General features: G+C 54.3%; 4 protein-coding genes across 4 annotated transcripts; 1 reads left to right on the plus strand and 3 right to left on the minus strand.

Annotated features, from left to right (window-relative positions):
• Nucleotides 1-513: 513 nt before the first annotated feature.
• Nucleotides 514-2,958, minus strand: PG985_009979 (uncharacterized protein; the record flags this gene model as incomplete). The annotated part of the gene is made up of 2 exons (XM_066829747.1): nt 514-2,250; nt 2,305-2,958. The coding sequence occupies 2 exons, from the start codon at nt 2,956-2,958 to the stop codon at nt 514-516; spliced, it is 2,391 nt and encodes a 796-aa protein (XP_066682137.1).
• A 5,549-nt stretch (nt 2,959-8,507) lies between these two features.
• Nucleotides 8,508-11,326, minus strand: PG985_009980 (uncharacterized protein; the record flags this gene model as incomplete). The annotated part of the gene is made up of 2 exons (XM_066829748.1): nt 8,508-11,093; nt 11,147-11,326. 2 exons carry the CDS (start codon nt 11,324-11,326, stop codon nt 8,508-8,510), a joined length of 2,766 nt encoding a protein of 921 aa, XP_066682138.1.
• Nucleotides 11,327-11,908: 582 nt separating this feature from the next.
• PG985_009981 (uncharacterized protein) lies at nt 11,909-15,610 on the plus strand (the record flags this gene model as incomplete). Its single annotated transcript, XM_066829749.1, has 1 exon — nt 11,909-15,610. One exon carries the CDS (start codon nt 11,909-11,911, stop codon nt 15,608-15,610), a length of 3,702 nt encoding a protein of 1,233 aa, XP_066682139.1.
• Nucleotides 15,611-16,126: 516 nt separating this feature from the next.
• PG985_009982 (ribosome biogenesis protein Ria1) lies at nt 16,127-19,515 on the minus strand (the record flags this gene model as incomplete). The annotated part of the gene is made up of 4 exons (XM_066829750.1): nt 16,127-16,509; nt 16,588-18,404; nt 18,460-19,400; nt 19,453-19,515. The coding sequence occupies 4 exons, from the start codon at nt 19,513-19,515 to the stop codon at nt 16,127-16,129; spliced, it is 3,204 nt and encodes a 1,067-aa protein (XP_066682140.1).
• Nucleotides 19,516-19,759: the final 244 nt, after the last annotated feature.

Raw genomic sequence — 19,759 nt, forward strand, 5'->3', positions numbered from 1 at the left:
TCTCAAGCCCAAAGAAGTTCACTCAGGCCAACAGAAGCTCATCTGGAACAGGTCTGCGTGTACAAACAACTGCCTACGTACAAAAGTACGCATGCATCATTCTCATTTCAAAGGTAAAATGGTTTCTGACAAAGTCCAAAACGAACAAATTTCCTCCTCCGGGTATCATATCACTTTCCCTTGAATCATCCCCTTCCTCCGTCATGTATCCTAACACATCCCCCCGCCTTCGTATCATACATATGAAACAACATGCAGTTGGATACTACACACCGACAGTATAGTATAGGTAGGTATATGGAACTCCCCCTTCAACTTGAATCTTAGTCCAACCCCCGAAAAAAAGAACACCGGACATAGAACGTAGAATCGTAACACATCGTGACAACCCCCCTCTCGTTTTCCTGGAAGCCATGAACAACCCCCCTTCCTCTTTTTTGAAATTTTACGATTTGTTTTGACTGTTGGATGACTTCTCTCCCAAGGCCCAGCCTTTGGCGAAAAGTCACCCTCTTACAAGCCAGCCGCCGCCTCCGTAAGCACGCTCAGGAGGCTGGCGGCGGCCCCACCGATTCCCACGGCGCGAAGCGTCTCGCCCCGGGCCTTCTTCCGCGCGATGCGATCCTCGCTCCTGTCGCCCTCGTCGCGGTACCGGTCCCGATCGCTCCGCCGACGGGCACTATAGCGATCCCCGCGCGAGCGCGAAGCGGTGGCGTCGGAGCTGCCGCCGTGGTGGTGCCTGGAGTGGTGGCCCCTGCGGTAGTCGTCCTCGCTGCCGCGATGCCGGTCGCCCCGGTCTCGCTCTCGTGCCGCATCGCGATGGTGATCCCTATCGTCATACGAACGCGCCGCGTAGCGATCATCGCGATATCGCCGCTCTCGATCCTCTCGGTCTCGGTGACTGCTGCGCGACTGCGGCACGGACCGCGGAGTCGATCCGTCATTCAGGACCTTGGGTTCCGGATCGAAGCGCACGTGCGGGTCATCGTTCTTGTTCTTCAAGATCGGCTTGGGCTTAACCGTAGCGGCCGGGCTAGCCCCGTTTCCCCTATCTTTATTATCCGGAGGAGAGACGATGAAGGGGTATACTTTCGTGCCCTTTTCATCACCGTCCTCGTGATCCTTGGAGTCTTCCGAGTAGGAGTCGCGACTATTGCGCGATCGGTAAGGCGGGAGCTCCTCATCGGAGCTGTCACCAGATGAATCATAGAGGTCGGAGCTGGAAGATAACCGAGAATCCGCGCGAGGTCTGCTGCCAGGACCATTGCTGTTCCTCTTCTGTGCCTCGACATCCCAGTTCTTATACTTGTCTGGGTGATACCGTTGTGTCTCGCTGCGCTCCCTCGGTTTGCGCTGCCCCATGCGCCTCCTGCGTACCTCTGCACTGCGGCGAGCAAACTCGCTGATGTCCTCCTTGGAATACACACCGAGAATGGCGACAAAGTCGGGGCGTGCCTCGAAACGCACACCCGCTTGATGCAGGACCTCGGGGGAGACAAGGGACCTCTTGATGCGTGTCCACGAAGCGTCCAATGGGATGTCGTGTCCCTGGGAGTCAGGCGCTAAACGTGAGCAGCGTTGCGACTGTCCAGGGAGAGACGATTCGACGCCTGGGATCGCTGGGGCCGACATGGAGTTGGGGTGGAGCACGGGCGGAGGCGAGCTCCCGTAAGGGGGAGGCGGGACGGGCGGGACAAAGTGAGACGAGAGGCCGCTCTGGTCAGCCGAAGGAAGAAGGCCGGCGTTGGGTGGAGCCGGAAGGTAATGGCCCTGCGGGGAAGTGCCAGGGCTGGGACCGGTAGTATAGTTCGTAGGTGGTAAAAGGTGCATATTGTCCATAGCGATAGCCAGGTCAGCCTCGCGTTTATCTAAGGCCATGAGCTCGCGAGTAGATATGACCAAGGCCGTCGAGTCATCAGAACGATTATCGTCCACATCATCATCTGAGTAACGGCGGTCGTAGGACAGGTTGGTAGATTGCTGCGTGAGGCTGGACGGGTAGGGGGGCTGTTTCTCTGGCTGGCGCCGCTCCTCTTTGATGGAAGGGAAAAACTTCTCATTGTGAATAGACGGATGCATCTCCTTCGGGCTCAGCTCGTCAGCAGCCACCGGATAGGGTGGGTATGGCGCGACTGCGAGGGTAGGGTTCTGAGACTCATAGCTCTCGAGAAAGCCACGAACAGTTGGTGTGACACCACCAGAGATTGATCGTTGCTCATCAAGCTGTCTAATGTAAGCGCGAAGAACATCCTAGGCAAAGTTAGTAAGCAAATCGCAAATGATCAATGTGGTAGGGGGACGCACCTGATTCCTCCGGAGGACATCTCTCGAGAAACCTTCCTGCTCAAGTTCGTCTCTGAATTGCCGCCAAAGATCATCGTCAACCACGCCAGCACTGGCGTCAGAGCTCTCGCGCTGGAAGATCCTCGCGGCGATGACATCGACCTTGTCCTTGATTGAGTCCAGGTTGGCGTTGCTGGTGTCTACTGCGGGATGCGATCTAGCTGGATTGTGCAGTTGAACCGTGTCGAGGAACATGTCGATATTGAGTCTCTGGTTAGCCAGCTTGGTGCGGATAAGGGCGATCTTGTCGCGTTCGAAGCCATTCAGAGAGGACGCATCTCGGCCATCTCCCTCGCTCCCACTCCCATTGCTGCCGCATCTCTCCAAGATGGTGTCGAGCTGCTGGAGGGTGAATTCGCAGTCCTCCAGTATGGGCGTGAGCTGCCTGATGTAGCGAGAGTTGTCGCCCGAGTTGAGCAGAGAGTCTGGGTCCTCAGTTTCGGCTTTCAGATGCTTCAAAACCGTGTGCAGCCCGTAGACTATCATCGACACGTCGGAGAAGTCTCCGCCGGCATTGCGCGTCCGCCGAAAAAGCTGGCGCGCAAAGGCGTCGACCTTGTCAATGTCCGCCGCCGACGAAGCCTGAGCGGCTGTTCCGTAGCCGTTAGTCGTCATCACGCCGTGATGGGTTGGGAACCAAGTCCCAGATTGCCGTGTAAGTCGATCAGTACTGGAATCAGTCGTGTTGCTGTTGCTGTTGTCTCACAAAACCGTAGCAGAGAGCGAATACAGATGTGTGAGTCAACGTATGCTGGGTCAAGTCATAAGCATAAATGAAGGAGCAAAGACAGAGGTGGCGCGAGGAGAGTAAAGTAAGATTAATAAGTCGATCGTCCGGGTGTGAATATGTGTTTGTTTAGGTCATGCAGTAGTAATGTAGGGTAAAAGGATGAACATGACGGGAGAGAGCGACAGTCCGTGTAAGCGTGCTCGCTGCAGGATATAGTGGGGAGCATGTCCCATAGGACCGGGGTCAGCTGCTGGGCTGGTGACCCTTGTAAGTTGTAGGCGTCCCTACCCTACCACCTACCTAGCCCCCTTCAATGTTGGCTTGGCCACACCCCAGGTCCAGGTCCAGGTCCAGGTCCAGGTACCAGTACATGTACCGCGCAAGAACCCTTGACGTAGCACACCAAAAGGTGCGTGAACCTGTGGTATGTGCCTTGCGTGCCTTAGCTGACTAGCTGTAAATACCACCAGATAGATTGCCCAGCTGTTGCTTGTGTTTGCAGAAAATTGTACAGAAGTTAAAAGAGGAAGCAACACCCGTCAGTTCAGTCCATTGACGGAGATGGGGCCCTGAAGGAATGCTCAACAGGATTCTATCAGGTCTGTGTGGGACGGCAATTGACAAAAGGCCCTTTAGTTTACTCAAAGCAGTCTCAGAGGTTGACAAAAGTGGACAGCGGGTAGAATTGATAGTCGTTGTGCATTGAAAGAGGGTACGCTTCGAGGCTGGCGTAAAGTAGTGTGTTGTATCAGATGCGCGTAGTCGAAGCCGTTGTCCAATGCCGCCGTAACATGTTACTTAATAGGTAAGGTAGCCAGCATCGGCGGGATGCTAATTGTCATCGACACATATCGAGACCATTGCGGCGTGCCATGGGCTGACAATTCGTCGACTAGTCCTTACCCTTCCCGTCATTGCCCCTTGACTGACGCATGCCGCGAGCATCGAGTCGAAAATAGACACGCCAGAACGTAATGAATGGCACACCACACCAGCGACGGAAGATCTACTCTGTCCTGAGATCGGCACGACCATTACCTGCTTTCATGACTCCAAACCGTTTCGATTCCTGCGACAAAGTTAGTAGCCCCCAACGGCGTTATCTGCGACTTAATTCTAGTCTGAAGGTAACTCGACGAAAGTCTGTGGGCTGGGGGGAGGGCGTTGGAAATTGATCTCCTTGTCTGGTGTGGTGGTAGCTGGTACCAGACAGGCGACAGAGCGTGGTGGCAGGGAGGCTATGTGACGTCTTTCCCCAATTACGGGCTACCACCATTGGGAACGTATGTCATCATAACTCGGACCCTTGAGACAAGGCTAGCCAATGACGTGGTGAATCATCCCATCCTCAAGACTTTTTTAAGCGGGGCCATCCCCGTGAAATCCAAGAAAATCTCACCCCCGACAGATTGAAATAACCGGGGACCAGGGTCTGCAACGGGCGCGAGCAAAGAAAACGAGGGATGTGTTGGAAGGATTGCGCGCTTGGATGGGGGAAAGAGGATTCGAAAGTGTGTGCGTCAATCGATGTGTGTGTGCTTCGCATTTGGAAGTTGAAACACTCCGCCAACCAACTGGGCCGTATCCAACGAACGCGGGCAACAAACACCGATTTAGGTTAAGGTACAGCGCCGAGGCACGCCATCTGCAAACTCGTGAAGCTACTGTGCGTGCATATACGTATCCAGCCATCAGTGGCCGGACCCGCGGCCTTGGTTCTCCGCTCCCATACTCGCGACAGCCACTCCAATACTCTCCCACATGGTTGATGGTCAGCTCCCAGATGGCGCATGCGCATTTGCTCGCTATTACTACCGAGCACCAGCTATTGCATTGCTACGTTGTTGTTGGAGATTGTCGCTGCAACGCAACGCTGCGCCCGCCACTCACTTGATCGTCGCGAGCAAAAATCAAGTGTCGTCTGCATCCAGCTGTCCCAGAGTTTGGAAGGCGAATGGAGCCCGCATGCAGACGAAAACGACAGCAATCAACAGAAAACGACGAGGGCAGTGAGCAGTGGGGACTCGGGCAGAAACTCGGGGGTGTTCCTTTGTCTTCTCTGTCTCCTTTGCTCCTCCCGAAGACTGTCTCGCAGGCGGCGGCTATGCCCGAAAGATTCTAACCCTTCCCGGACTCCCCCCTCGTAAATCTTCAGTAAAGGCCAAGAAACGCCCTATCACAACGCCGAAGCGGCATGGCTCCGCCTGCTCAACAACCTGTTTCTTCTACTCTCAGGGAGGACGGACCTGGAATATTCTGTGTAACCTCAACATCGGCGTGACAACTCGTAGTCGTAGTAGTATTCTATCTGTCGGATCTGTGTACACGATTTACAAGGTCCCAAGCGAGGCTGCAGAAGCGTACATGCAGAAAGTCTCGAATTGGTTGCTGCTAATGTTCTGGGTATTGGGTCCACCACCAATCAGACTGCATTCAGAGTCTTTACCACCCCGTGTTTGACCACCGCGATTGGGCGATGTGCATGCGTCACTAGGCAGGTAAGTGACTTACCCGCTCAGCAATTTTTCAGCTACATATTGATATATACGATGTGGAATGCTGCATATTGCATCGTGGCACAAAGTTTGCTTGCCCATCCGGTTTGCCCCTCTCTTTACGACGACGGAGCAGACACGTATTAATGGCACTGCTGTCCTTGAGTCATGTCGATTGTATTAGTTCGCGTGTGATATAGAGGTATGCGTGTGTGATATCGGCCTTGCAGTCAGGTTCACATCATAGCATTGCAGTGGGCCTCGAGACCTCACTCAACCTTATGTAACTGCGGCTTGATTATTGTGGCGAGCCCCCTCTATCGCGGGCCTCCTCTATGAATTCAGGCAGCAGCAAAAGGAGCCCTCGGAAGCCAGCCACACTTGTTGGCATATCTACCACATAACATTTGACATTTGACCTTCCCGTCGCGGATACCGAATTCGGCAGTGCTTCGCCCGCATTATATGGTTGGTGTACTTTGGTGCAGGTAAGCCAGTCAGAGAGAGGAGCTCACCTAAGCTCTATCGCTCGCGACATGTCTACTTTTGAGACATCGATTGGTCATGGACGATCTACGGCGACGGAACACGCACGAGGATCTGCGGCTGGGGTTTTCCCCAATCCCGGATCGGTGTTTGAAAAAACGTGTGTGTTTGTGCATTACCATCCATCAATATGGGACTGTGAAACGTACAAACCAGAACTCGACAAGAATTACCCAGAACTGCATCAGATGCTTTGTAGTCATGCCTGTCTGCCTGTCTGCCTGATCGCCATCTGAGAGATATACATCTGCTGGTCGATTGGTGCCAACATAGACACCTGGCTGGAAATCCGCGATGTCACCATATCAAAGTTTCTATGAATCGGAGGTGCGTCGATGCTGTGTGCCGTTGCACTGGAGAGTCACCAGTTCCGGCCGGGAAGAGTCATCCCACATCGTACATGGCCAAACCTAACCCTTCAGGCGCCAATACTTGCGTCAGAAATCGCATGCAATGGTCTACATCCCTGATCCTTCACCTTAGGCCATAGGCCAATGCCAGGGAAGGGATGGAGTACACCTAGGACTTCTATTTTACCATTAGTCGCCAGCCAGTACTATAACAGGTAACAAGGCTCTTGCTTCGGGATTGCTGACATGCAGTCGCCGTGTGTAACCGTCATCCTTCTTTCATCCCCACATCCAGCTTTTCCTTCCATTCGGCACCACGCCTGCATGGCTAAGCCCTGGGATTGTGGGGTAGAAGACTCATCCCACCCCATTATTGAGGCTCTCGGCTCGGCTCTCTCTTAAATCCCATCCTCGCTACCAGCAGCTGACAGACAGCGCGCCCACCATTTCCGAAACTGCTTACCGAGCCAACTGGAGAAGCGAGCCAGCAGAATGCGCCTATCATGACGAAGAAGCTAGGCATTTGGACTCTCTCCGGTCCCAGTCTAAGCGAAGAAAGGAGGCGAAGCAGAGAGGGGGGTTCGCCCTCGTGACTCGGTCCTCAAAAGTTTCCGGCGGCGCGGCGGGTACTGGTGGGGCGCTATACCGGATGGAATGCTTCTAGAAGAGAAAAATGGAGAGAAGGTGTTCGTTCTTCACTGTGGCTGTGACGGGGCATTTCCATGGAAAGCAGCACCGAGCAGAACACCGAGCATGCTGGTTGACTTCAACATGCGGAAAGCGATCTGCAAAGACCCTGGCGCTGGTCTTCTTGTTGGGATAGGAGAAAAAAAATCTCGCATCGCGGCAATCATGACGAGAGTTGGGTCACGCTGCGACTGCGCGGCAAGATCCCTGAACCCGGCACTCTCTGTCGTAGGTTTTGCGAACTAGCAGCCTCACAGACGGCTAGATCGAGGCTGATAGCTAGAGAGTCCATGTCACGGGCTCTTTTCTCTGAAGTGAATGAGAGCCAGCCCGATATGAAAATTCGCAAGCCAGCGGATGCCTATGCCGAGTTTGCAATGAATAGCACGCCTCGTGTGTACCAGTACAGGCATTAATTGAGTCACAGTCATGTCATAGGCAACTAGACTGGTTGAAACTTTTCGTTCATCTTGCGTGTACCAATCGGAATAGCACCTTGAATGACTACAGCAATCTCGATGATATTCATTGGAGTGAGAGAGGCGCCTCAACGGAAGCGCCGCTTTACCAAATTATTCCGTGCTGTACGGACCAGTGATTGTTCAGTGCCATTAGCATATGTCAACTTCGCTGGATTTAACGCTCGAGAAATAGCCTGGCCGGATGGCCATATGCGGAAAGTATTGCACCAAAACAGCGCTTTCGCGAGGAAAGAGCGGAAGGATGCCACGGGGGCTTCCCTGCTGGTAGACGCATAGAGCGCCAGCTACATCGAAGCGACTTATCGAGTACTTTACGCCCTGAGAAAAGGAGGCTTCCGTTCGGACATCGTGATCCTTACGGTTCCGGCAGTCTGGGGAAACATTGCATGGTCTAGGAAGGCTGACGAATGAACCGTGGCATTTTCCTGCAACGGGACCAGGTAGGCAACAACATACCGACGTTACGTAGACTCGCCTAGACTTCTCAAGTCAGACTCGGTGCCCGAGCTGAGAATCCTATTTGCCGAATCCTTGAATACAAGTGGTGGTGGCTGAATCAAGTCGACTTGGCTTGCGGCTCAAGGAACATGATGGATTCTACACGGTCATTGGTCATTTCATTATCTGACTGCCTACAAGTCGCAACAACACATCTGCCTACCCGTCAACCATCCTCCCATCCCATGTATGTCAGAACAGCGACTAGCTAATCAGAGCCCTCTCGTTTCGCTTCCCCTCACCTCATGACTTTTACAAACAACCCCATTGGGCCCCCGTTAGGAACTGACAGGACTTCAATGTAATCAAAACAGCAGAGCCTCAAAAAACAGGTATGCCTGCCCAATGCGGCTCTGCTCGATCGCCCGTCTGGCCTCTAGATGGCGATCCTCTCCAGAGAGTAGGAACCGACCTGCTGACTACGCAGGTGGCCAGTCTCTCGGGCGGACCTCCTGACGATCTCTCCGCCAGCGACCACCTTCCGCCACTCAATCTGCTGCGACTTGGTCTTGAGGCCCAGCGGCAGGGCCTGGTCGCCCGACTCGCGCACGTTGAGCGCAATGGGCCGCGACACGTCCACCTTCTTGGCCTGCTCCTCGGCCTTTTGGGCCGCCTCGCTGTACTTGAGCATCTGCCCCAGGTAACTCCTAATTGACGAGGCCTCAAGCGAGGCCTCCAGGGCAGCGCCGACTTCGAGCCGCAGCGCCGTGATCAGGTCGCTCGATCCATCGCTGGCCAGGATGGCGTCGTTGAGGAGCCAGCCGCCGGGGCCGATGGCGTCCACACAGCGGTGCAGTAAGTCAGCGATCAACTTGATGACGCCGTCCGGAGGAGCCTCCATATTCGGGTCCTCCTCGAACTGCGTGTTGTCCATGTAGCGCGACGACCATGCCCCCCGGACCAACTCGACCCGTAGAATATGGATGAGAGACAGTATCTCCTCCGGCTTGAAGATGGACCTCAAGGCCTTGACCATGGAAGGCGAAGAACAGTTTCCGAGTTTCTCAAAAGCGGTACTGAGGCCGTCGCTTTGCACACCTGCGTTGCCATTGAGTGCCGACTCGAACTTGAGGATATCTTGTTCAAGATTGTCCAACTCCATCTCCACGTCATTGCTGTCATTCTCACCACCGTCGGCCTCCTCGGTAGCTCCGTTGGCAAGAAGCAATGGTGGCGGTTGCTTAGGATCCTGCACACACCCCAGGCTCCTCATGATTGTACGAACCGCCAGCACGAGTTCAACAGCACCCAATGCAGTTCCCGAGATATAGATTGTCAGAAGCTCCAATGTAGGGTCGAGCTCCGCCAAGCGTAGTACGAGCTGTTCAGCCAGACTTGTGTCAACGTCCCGGAGGGTGTTTGTTAGGGACCGCAAAGCAGCTTTAACATTGGTTATTGTCAAGTGGCCCGCATCCAGAAGGTAGTTGATGATGTTTGTGTGCGGCAGAGTGCATACGAGCACGGGCGTGCTGGTAGCGTCGACCTTTTCGCCGGTCCACTGAAACGTTCTGCTGATCGCGTACAAAATCCAGCGCCTGTCCGCTTGGGGGTAATCGGATCTCGAACTCGGCCACTCCCACTCGGGCAGCGGCTGCTGCTCGCCCTTTTTAGAAGCAACATCAGCACCGTTGGTAGCCTTGGGGTCTTTCAGCTTCAAGCCAAACTTCTCAGCGAGGAAGGCCTCAAGAGCTTCGACATTATCCTCCTCGACCCATTTGTCGGCGCGCGCTAGGTCTTGTGCCCAGCTGTCCCAATAGTCATCGCGTAAAGATCCAGGAAGGAATCCACTGAAAGTTGACGTGTCCACCTTGGAACCTGAGTTCCGGTTGGTCTTCTTGAATTGTTGCACACCACGTCCGATCGAGTCGATTAGGAGGCCTTCGGCGCGACGCTTCTTAGAGCGAGTCTTGGGGGCTTCGAGTTGGATGGCAACAAGGTTGGTATCGGATATACCAATAGCAAGCTCTAACCGTGAGAAATACGCGACTAGGGAGCATTCTTGCTTCAATCCACTGCCCGCGGCTTCAGCTTGCCCGTCCAACTCAGATTCGATTGAGCTTTGCAGAGACTGGAACTGCGGGTTGTAGATATTGAGCAATGTCGGGGTCGACGCCAGAATCGACGTTTTAGAAAGACGTAGGATGGACTTTGCTTCCTCGATCTCCATGCGATGGCTTAGCTTCGGGATACTGGTCGTCAAGTCATAGACTGTCAGCAGGCCATTTGACAGGACGGTGAGAGTTCCAGATCGGATGTCCAGGCGGTAGGTGGGAGCCTTGTCTTCGGAGGTGGGGGAAGCGGGCAGAGGAACTGCGTTCAGCTGCACGAGACCCCCTTGCGAGCGCGGAAGAGGGCCAAGGATATGAAGGTGGCGGACTCGCTGGCCATCGGCCACAATGCTGGAAACAAAGAGGAGGAGCTCGAAGTTGGAGCCATCGCGCGCGGCATTGGAGAGCGAGCTGACGGCATCCCAGTCGCCCTTGAACAAGCCTTCCACTACTTCGGATATCTGAGCCGAAACACAGTAGTCCAGTCGGAAGTCTTGCTTGGACTGGAAAGCAAAGTCTTGTTGCAAGGTGGTAGCGGGTGTCTTCCACTTTTGCTGGAGAGTCTCGCTGTCCAGCCCCAGTACTTCGCCGTTGCGCCGAACGACTATCAGCTCGTCACTTTGCGCATCAAGGATCTCGTCGTTCTTGGGTTCCTGGCTGGATCGGGTGGTCAGGTAGACGACAGGTTCGGTACTTTGCAGCGACTGGGTTTTTGTGGAAGAGATGGTTTTCCCCGAGGTCTCGATCACGTCTTTGTAGAGCGTCACTTTGTAGGTTGGGTCTCGAGTCGCTATATAAGTATACCTGATTACCTCCTTCGACTCCGGCTTCCTACGGCGGATCGAACAGGGCGGGCAGCTGAAGACGGACTGCGGAGGGATAGGATAGGAAGTGACTAGTCGGGTAGACGATACCTGAGACACATTAGTACGTGGCTGAGAGTGAGGTATTTCGGAGGGGGCCTTACATCGTAGATATTAACTGCTTCACCGTCAATTCCCACAGTAACTTCCGGTCGCTTTCTCTTCCGCGAGCCTTCAGTGGTTCCGAAAACCTCGCCGACAACATATTGGCCGGTCTTAGGGTCCAGAGGCCGGGGCAAAGTAGTCAGCACATACGGCTTCTGGATCTGGAAGTTGGAAGTCATCTTCGGCCGTGGCTGAATCCGATGCGATCGGGAGTTGGGCAAAGGATGCTTTACAGCACGCGCAATGAGATGGACTTTCTGATCTGCTTCGCCTGTTAACCAAACAGAATCATGAACTTTTTTAGTGGAGTCGAGCTCTGAAGAAAAAAAGTTGTCGGACCGCGCAAAGACCGACTTGCATGCTGCCGTATCAGTGGGGTCTGTCTCTGATAAGCCCCGCTGGCGACTTCTTCTACAGGCCAGTGCTTTTCAATTAAGACTTACCCTGGCAGGCGCGTCCCGACTAGCTGCGCGACCATGACGGACGCGATTGCCCGTAGGAGCAGACGCGACAGCAATTAATTAGTATCCATACAGTCGATAGCTTGATCGTTTGCCTGCACCAGACCAGACCACATACTTCACCTCGACTTCACCTTAGAGAGATCTAGACTTGTTATTTGGATCATTCTTGCGATATTTATGCTCCATATTCATAAGCTGTCCAATACCTCTGACACCGCATTGTCCTCCAATATCCCGATGGCTGCGACTCCTTGATCAGATTGCCCAAACCCAACTTTATATCGCGGTGTGCACACAATGGCTGGGAATGGAGGGGACGTGGTGATAGATAATGGATTGCCAGCCACGAAAGTGCACCCCTTTTTCACAGCTCCTGCGATCGCCCCAAAAGATACGTCTGCCGGTGCGGTGCGACCAGTAACACCAGATCCATCATGCAGCCCCAACTCCGAACAAGCACAAGAAGCTGCCGACGTTGACGAACTTGCTGGAAATCCCGACTCGAAGCCCAACGACGGCCAATTGAGAAAGAAGCGACGCAAGACCGACTTAGATGTGCCCGCCGAGTGCAATGATCAACCCCCCAAGAAGACGGCACCGCGAGCCAAGCGCCGTAAGGATGCTGCAGCCTCAAGTATCCTTGATCATTTCGGATCCAAGAACGAGCAGCCTACATCAGATTCTGGGAGTTTGGATAGCCGGTCCAACAATGGCGATATTATCACCGAGACGTCTTCGCATTCCCTTGCTGAGACGCCTGCATCAAGAAGACAATCGAATTTACCAAGCGGCCTCCAAGATGGGAATCAGGAGATACGACCAGCCGTGAAGATGCACAAGCTATTGAGACTCAATCCAAAGACGGGAACAATCGGCTCACCGCCTAAACCTCAAGAGGATAATGGGAGCAAAGGTGATAACGAAGTTAAACCTGCGGTCAAATCCAAGCGTGGTAGAAAACCCAAGCAGCCTCCTTCTCGCATTGTCACTATACGATATGGTGTCGACGAACTATCTCGCACCCGGATTTGCGACGCGATCGAGGCAATATACAGTGGCATTCGCTTTGTATCAGCCCATAGCAATCCTGCGAAAGCTTCGAACGTCAAGAAACAAGTGATATCGGAGAAACCACAGACCCCCAAGAAATCAGCAGCACCAAAAACCACAATCAAGACTGGAGCGCCTACTCATCCATTCTTCGTTGCAAAGTCGAAGCAATCCAATTCGAACAAATCAACCCCGGCGAATAAGCAGAAAGATTCAAACGCCAAGTCAACAGAAAAGCGGCATTCCATTTTCACATCAACTCCTTATTCGCCCAAACAGGTCAAGGCAGCCCCTTTCTCGAGATCAAACGTCCCTCAATTCGGCTCCAGGCCAGGCGGACTCAAGATACCGGGAGCCCAGCACCCAGCCTGGCCTTCGAAAGGAATGGCTCACATTCACGGGGACGCGCGCGACGCAGGCGACTCGCCTAGTTCGACCAATCATTGTGCCCAGCTCGCAATACCCCACAAGAAAGCAAAAGGGGCTATGGTTCGTCTCGAACCGGCCGAGTCTGTGTTGTCAAGTGTCACCTTGAACCTCGGCCTCGACACTTTGACTGAGACGCTCCAGGCCCTCAAGACGGATGATTTTCAGCCCCCTGATCCAGTCTTGCGGATTCCCGAGAGGCGTCTTGAGACTGGGTCGAAGCTGCAATCACGGATCCGCCCTGAACTTCGCACCTGGCAAGCTGGTTCTGGAAAGAAGCCTCACCCGGCCATATCTGAGGCATACAATTCGCTTGCCACGTCTCTATCCGCCTTTGACCAGTCCAAATGCGAGACAGTTGCCTGGGCTCAAAAGTATGCACCCCGTGCGGCGGCTCATGTTCTTCAGAGCAGCCACGATGCGGAGACGCTCCGGTACTGGTTGCAGACACTCAAAATCCAATCAGTCAACACAGGTGCTGCAGATATAAGCAAAGGCAAGGCGAAACCATCTGCTCCTGCCAAAAAGAGAAAGAAGGGGAAGAAGTCAGATGACTTTATTGTTGATGATGATGTGGAAGAGAGCCAGTTGGTCGAGATCTCGGAGGATGAGGCTGACTGGGCGCCACAAGGAAGTCATGGCGGTGCGAAGAAGACAGTGGTCAGAGCTGGAAGGGGCTCCAAGGACCCTGCCAGACTCACCAATGCTGTCGTCATAAGCGGTCCGCACGGATGTGGCAAGACTGCTGCGGTTTTTGCCATCGCGAAGGAACTTGATTTTGAGATATTCGAGATCAGTCCTGGCTCGCGGAGAAGTGGCAAAGACATACTTGAGAGAATCGGCGACATGACCCAAAACCACCTCGTCCAGCACAAGCAGGGAGACACGGAGCCTCTCGACACACAAGCTGCCAGCGACGATGAAGTGGCTAGGGATCTCAAAACGGGCAAACAAGGTACGATGATAAACTTTTTCAAGCCAAAGCCCTCCGCGCAGCCAGCGAAACCACCTGCGAAACCTGCGAAGGCCGACCCAGTGTTGGCGCCACTCAAAGAAAAGGCGGCAAAACCCCTGACCGGCAAGGGCCAAAAGCAGTCTTTGATCCTGCTCGAGGAGGTTGATATCTTGTACGAGGAGGATAAACAATTCTGGGCGACAGTAATCAGCCTCATGATACAGTCCAAGCGACCTTTTGTCATGACCTGCAACGATGAAACCCTTGTGCCGCTGCAGAATCTCAATCTGCACGGCATATTCAGATTCAGCAACCCTCCTAAGGACCTGGCGGTTGACTTGTTGCTTCTGATAGCTGCCAACGAAGGACACGCCTTGAGGAGGCGTGCCGTTGAAACGCTATTTGACTCTCGCCATCACGACCTTCGCGCGTCCATAACAGAGCTGAACTATTGGTGCCAAATCGGCATTGGTGATCTCCGGGGCGGATTTGGCTGGTTCCTCCACAAGGGCGTAGAAGACGCGCGATACGAGAGCGAGGGGACGGTGCGTGTGGTCAGTACCAATACGTATGAGCCTGGCATGGGCTGGCTCGGTCGAGACCCGCTCCTTGAGTCCTGCGCCTCCCGTACCATTGAGGAAGAAGCCCAGCAACAGCTATGGGATGGCTGGTGTCTTGATTATGGCGACCTGATGCTGCCTTCCCAAAGCGAAACAAGCAGCCATGCGGAGTCTCGAGCGAAGAAACTGGCAGACTTGGAAGCCGTTGACGGTTTCGCCGACATGCTCAGTGCTGCAGACATATGTTCATCAGGCACATACTCTGGTGGCAATGGCGTTACGATGGATCACTCGGTGCCAGACCTGCCTCTCAAGACTCGCGAGGATTTTGTCATTGGTCGCCGGCTCCTTGAAGTAGAAACTTCAACCCGTTACGATCTAACTTCCATGCACATCGCCCTGGCCCTACGAAGCCTAGGCAAGGAAGTATTCGCATCTGACAAATCCGCATGCATGGCCGACACACGCCCCTTTACCGAGGACACCGCCGTAGAGAAGCTACGCGAAAGCTTTTCCAGCCCTCCCTACTCGACCCCAGCGACGACACGCTACGATTACGCTGTCGCCTTCGATCCTATCGCCGAGGTGCCTTCCCATCATGCGGGCATGTACCTAGATCCTTCCGTCTTTGACCGCACCATGCGCCTTCTCACTCTAGATGTGGCCCCATACGTGCGCAGCATCGTTGCGTACGACCAACGTCTGCAGAAGGAACGACTGCAGCGCAGTAACCTGGTCAGCGAAGGGGGCAAGCCCAAGAAACGCATGCGCACCACGCGTGCGGCGATGTCGGCACTCGAGGGCGGCTCCCGAGCCAGCACTAGGCGTGATAAATACTTCGCGGCGGATATTAATCCGGTCCTGGTCATGCGTACCGGCGGGGAAGACTGGGCCAACCTTGCTGCTGTAGAAACAGGAGAAGAGCAGCAGCAGGAGAGCAGCCGGAGCAGTTCGAAGGATCTTGAAGATGAGGATTGCGATGGCGATACTGACATGGAAGGGTACTAGAAACAGAACGAACGATCAAATATTGACAATGATGATCTTGGAAGAAAGGGGCGGCACAAACAGTAAGGAAATCTGGCTTTGTACATAGATAATAGCTCTGCGCGCCTTTTCGCTCGAAAGATGGAGGAGAGACCAGCGTTTGTTTCATGGCACGATGGAATCAGGGGAACGCATTAGAAGAAGAAGCATGAACAGCATGGCGGACGGAGTACGGTGTAGAAAGGTTGCTTGCTTGCTATACGAATTCTACAAATGAACTGGCGTTTCTTTTATCTCCACCAACCATCTACGAAAAGGGGAAAAAGGACGGTGCTTGTGAGAATGGCAATAATTGCATTAAGTCCATGTGGAGAAGATCGTGATGCGCCGCCGTCTAGAACCCGGATTTTCTTTCCACCAATATCAGAAATGTAAGCCTAATCCAGCAAGCAAAAACCCCATATTCCTCCACCCGTCTCTACACGATACCATGCTACTGCGCCATGCCAGTACCCATCTTCTTCTTCTTCGTCTTCCCTATCTCTTCAACGTCTTCTGCTTCTCCGCCCCCCTCCTCTCGCCGCGCCCCTCAACCAGCAGGCCCTTCTTCCTCCGGACGCCGTCCATGTAGCGCTTGGCGACGTTCTCCTTGTCGCCGAGCTCGCCGAGGTCCTCGAGGTCGTCGACGGTGAACGGGACCCAGAAGGGGTCCTCGTCGAGGATCTCGAACCCCGTGAAGATGAGCTGGGGCTGGGCGGCGCCCGAGGTGCGCTTGCGCATGTCGTCGGCGAACCCGAACGACTCGGCCACGGGCAGGACTGAGGATATGGTGAAGAAGGGCGTGCCTTCCTTCATGGCTTCGGCATTGACGCGGCCGCGGCGGCGGGTGAGGACGTCGTAGACGCGGCCTAGGACTTCGGCTGCGTGGGGTTACGTAGGTTAGTAAGGTGGCAGGCAAGGGGCAAAGGGGCGCAGAAATGGGAGGAAGAAGCACTTACTACTGGCTTGGATCTCACAAGAGTACATGGCCAACATGAGACGCGGCGACCAGTCCAGGAAACCCTGGCGGATGAACTGCTGCACCGTCTTGATGACCTCGCCAGTGAGGCGGCCGAGCCTATCTCGGGCGGACGCCTCGTCCTCTGGCGGCTCGATCTGGACGTCTTCGATGATGACCGCGATGCCTCGGACCGGTTCGTTACACAACGGGCCTTGGTTCGTGGCCAGCTGGAACCCGTACGTGATCTTGTCGCTGAGGTGGGAAGCGTTGAGGGAGTCGTCGGCTCCCAGGCTGTTGTTGGTGTTGTTGGTACCGAAGACCTTGGACAGGCAGCCGCCGTCTTTGGTGGCGTCGATGAGCAGGTTGGGCCCGATTCGCTTGGGGCCGAACGCGGCGATCTTGTCGATGGCGCCCTTCCAGGCCTCCCTCCCCTTGCCGGTCTCCAGCGCGGCTTGAAGCTGCTGCTTCAGCTCATCGTGGGACAGTCCCTTGCCATCACGGACGTCGTCGTCATCGATTTCCACATCTTCCTGCACGTCTCCGCTCTCAGGCACCGCTATTCCCTCCGCGGCAGCCTTCTTTTCGTTGTACAGGCGCTTGATGGCGCCCGAGTTCTTCAAGAGAAACTCGGTAACGTTGTCGGGAAGAGGTCGGACGCGGAGGGTAATCGACACCTGCTTTGAGCTCGTGACGCCAACGACAGCCCCGCGGCCCAGTTCCTTGTTGGCGGGGGGCTTCATCTCCTCGGCTCGGACGATCGTCTCCCTGTAAGGGACAATGGGCGCGCCCGCCTGGATATCGCACCTGGCGAACCTTTCCTTCAGATCCGTCAGGCAGCGCTCCAGATGCAACTCACCCGCTGTCAGTAAAACGTGTTCGCCACTCTCAAACTGCTCATACTCGGCGCAAGGGTCGCTCTGGACCAGAAGCTTCAGGCCGGTGATCATCTTGTCCAAGTCTGCAGGGTTGACAGGCTCCAGCGCTACCCGCACAATGGGTTGGCCAAGTATGCTCACACCGGCAAGGTTCACTGCGCCGTCAAGTTGACTGCAGAGCGTTCCGGACTTGAGGATGTGTCCTTCAAGCCCGCCGATGCCAAAGACGACACCGGCAGGCACGGAGTTGAGCGACTCGAGATTCCGGCCCATCATCATGTAGAGGGCCGTTACGGTGATCTTTTGCGGCTCAGGGGCGGCATGTGCATGAGCAGGTGAGAACTTGGGTGGAAGAACATACAACTCGTCCCCAACAGTCAAATTGCCAGAGTACATTCGCGCAAAACCGATCAGATGTTCCGGGTCGACGGGCTTCTCTTCATGTTCTGGGAGTATGTTGTCAAGATTTACATCCTCGATGGCCGCTGTCAGGTCGTTCGTGCCGTTGGCATCCGCAGCCTGCTGGGCTCGCGCCAATTCTGCACGCTTCTTTCTCGCAAGCTCGCGGGCCTCTTCTGGACTCAACTGTCCGCGTCTCTTGTTGGCGGGTAGTTCGCTTTCGGGAACAGAGACCATTTTGCTGACGTAAGCAACGACAGGATCAGACTTGGATGTCTGGAAGTTGATCATCGCGTCCTTGACACTGGCATCGATGTGGGATGCCCCTGGCGATTCCTCAAGCAACTCAGGGAGCCGCTCTTTCTGGGCGACGCGAGGAGACGGTAATGATTCGATGACCGAAACCAATAGCGCCGTCGATAGCGGCAGCCATGATGCGAATATAGTGCTTTGCAAGACTTTGGGATCTCGAGATCTGGCGATATGGGGTGGTATGGTCAAGTTTAGACCCTTGGTAATCTTCTCAACAAGTGCAGGATCCCTGTGCAGTTTGTTAGTGCGACCCATGCCTTCGTTCGAATGTTAGCAGTGCTCACCCTTTTCCATTGTCACCACCCGTAGTCGCCGCGTAGATTGCCCATACCTGCTCAAGAACAAGCTGCACAAACATGGGTTTCAGGTTTCGCCCCTTGAGATGCTTCCTGCCCAACACTTTCTTGGTCTTGGGATCCAGGTAGTAATCACCCCATAGAACTTTCTCCATAATATTCCGTTTGATGCCGAGCTTCTTCTCATACAGGCTCGCAAACTGCCGTACAGTAAACGCCCAGCCGTCGATGGCGCTGCTGAAGATGACGTTGTTCTTCTCGGGGGCGAAGTAGATTTCCTCGTCATCCCTCTCCTGGAATTGCAGCTCGTCGGTCTCACCTTCTTGATTGGCGGCTTCCTTCTCCTTCGCTGCGGCCGCAGCTACTCTCTCGTCCATGCGCTCTCGCCAGTTCAAGTCCTCCTCCATGCGTTCACCCTGGAAGAAGCTTCCTAGTACGGCGTTCACTTGCTCCAAAAGTTTGCTGAGGTGCTGGTATGCCTCAGCCGGTGACATTTTCAGTTCTGTGACGAGACGGTCCATTTTGTTGATGACCAACAGGGGTTTCAGTTTCTCAATCCATGTCTGGCGGAGGACGGTAACTGTTTGACTGCAGACTCCCTCCACCGCGTCAACTAGGACGACGGCACCATCGCATAACCGGGAAGCGGTGGACACTTCGCTGCTGAAGTCGATGTGGCCAGGCGAGTCGATCAAGTTGATCAGATACTCCTTAGGTTCCGGCGTGGCGTCGGGCGCCGACCTCCGCAGCATAGAGAAATATAACGATATAGCTGATGATTCCATGGTGATTCCTCTGAGTTGCTCGTCTGGGCGAGAGTCGAGATACCGGATCTTGCCGGCCATCTTGGGTGAAATGATGCCATTTGTGGCGATAAGAGCATCCGTAAGAGACGTTTTTCCATGGTCTACATGAGCAAGGATGCATATCTATCAAAAAGCGTTAGAATGACGATACATTGAGAGGGTGCATGATACATACGTTTCTGACATCGTCGGACTCGCTCTGGAGCAGGCCCAGCTTTTCCGGGGAGACGACGGGCATGATGCCGGGTGTTGAGTCGTTTTCTGGGATCTAGACCAAGATGACGTGGTAGGGTGCTGGATTATAAAAGTAGGAGAACCTGCAGTGGTTCTTTTAGTTCAATAAAGAGGAATCGGTTCTTATTATAATGAGAGACCTCGACTTTCTTAGGTATGTTATTCTTTGAAATGCGGTCGCTTATGTCCGGCAAAGAGACGGGTGACTAATAATTGATCGGGAGAAGGTCTGACTTCATCGAGGTCGA

Source organism: Apiospora marii (genome assembly GCF_038362585.1).
Source record: "Apiospora marii strain CBS 49790 chromosome Unknown utg000006l_segment0_segment0, whole genome shotgun sequence".
Classification (NCBI taxonomy): Eukaryota; Fungi; Ascomycota; class Sordariomycetes; order Amphisphaeriales; family Apiosporaceae; genus Apiospora; species Apiospora marii.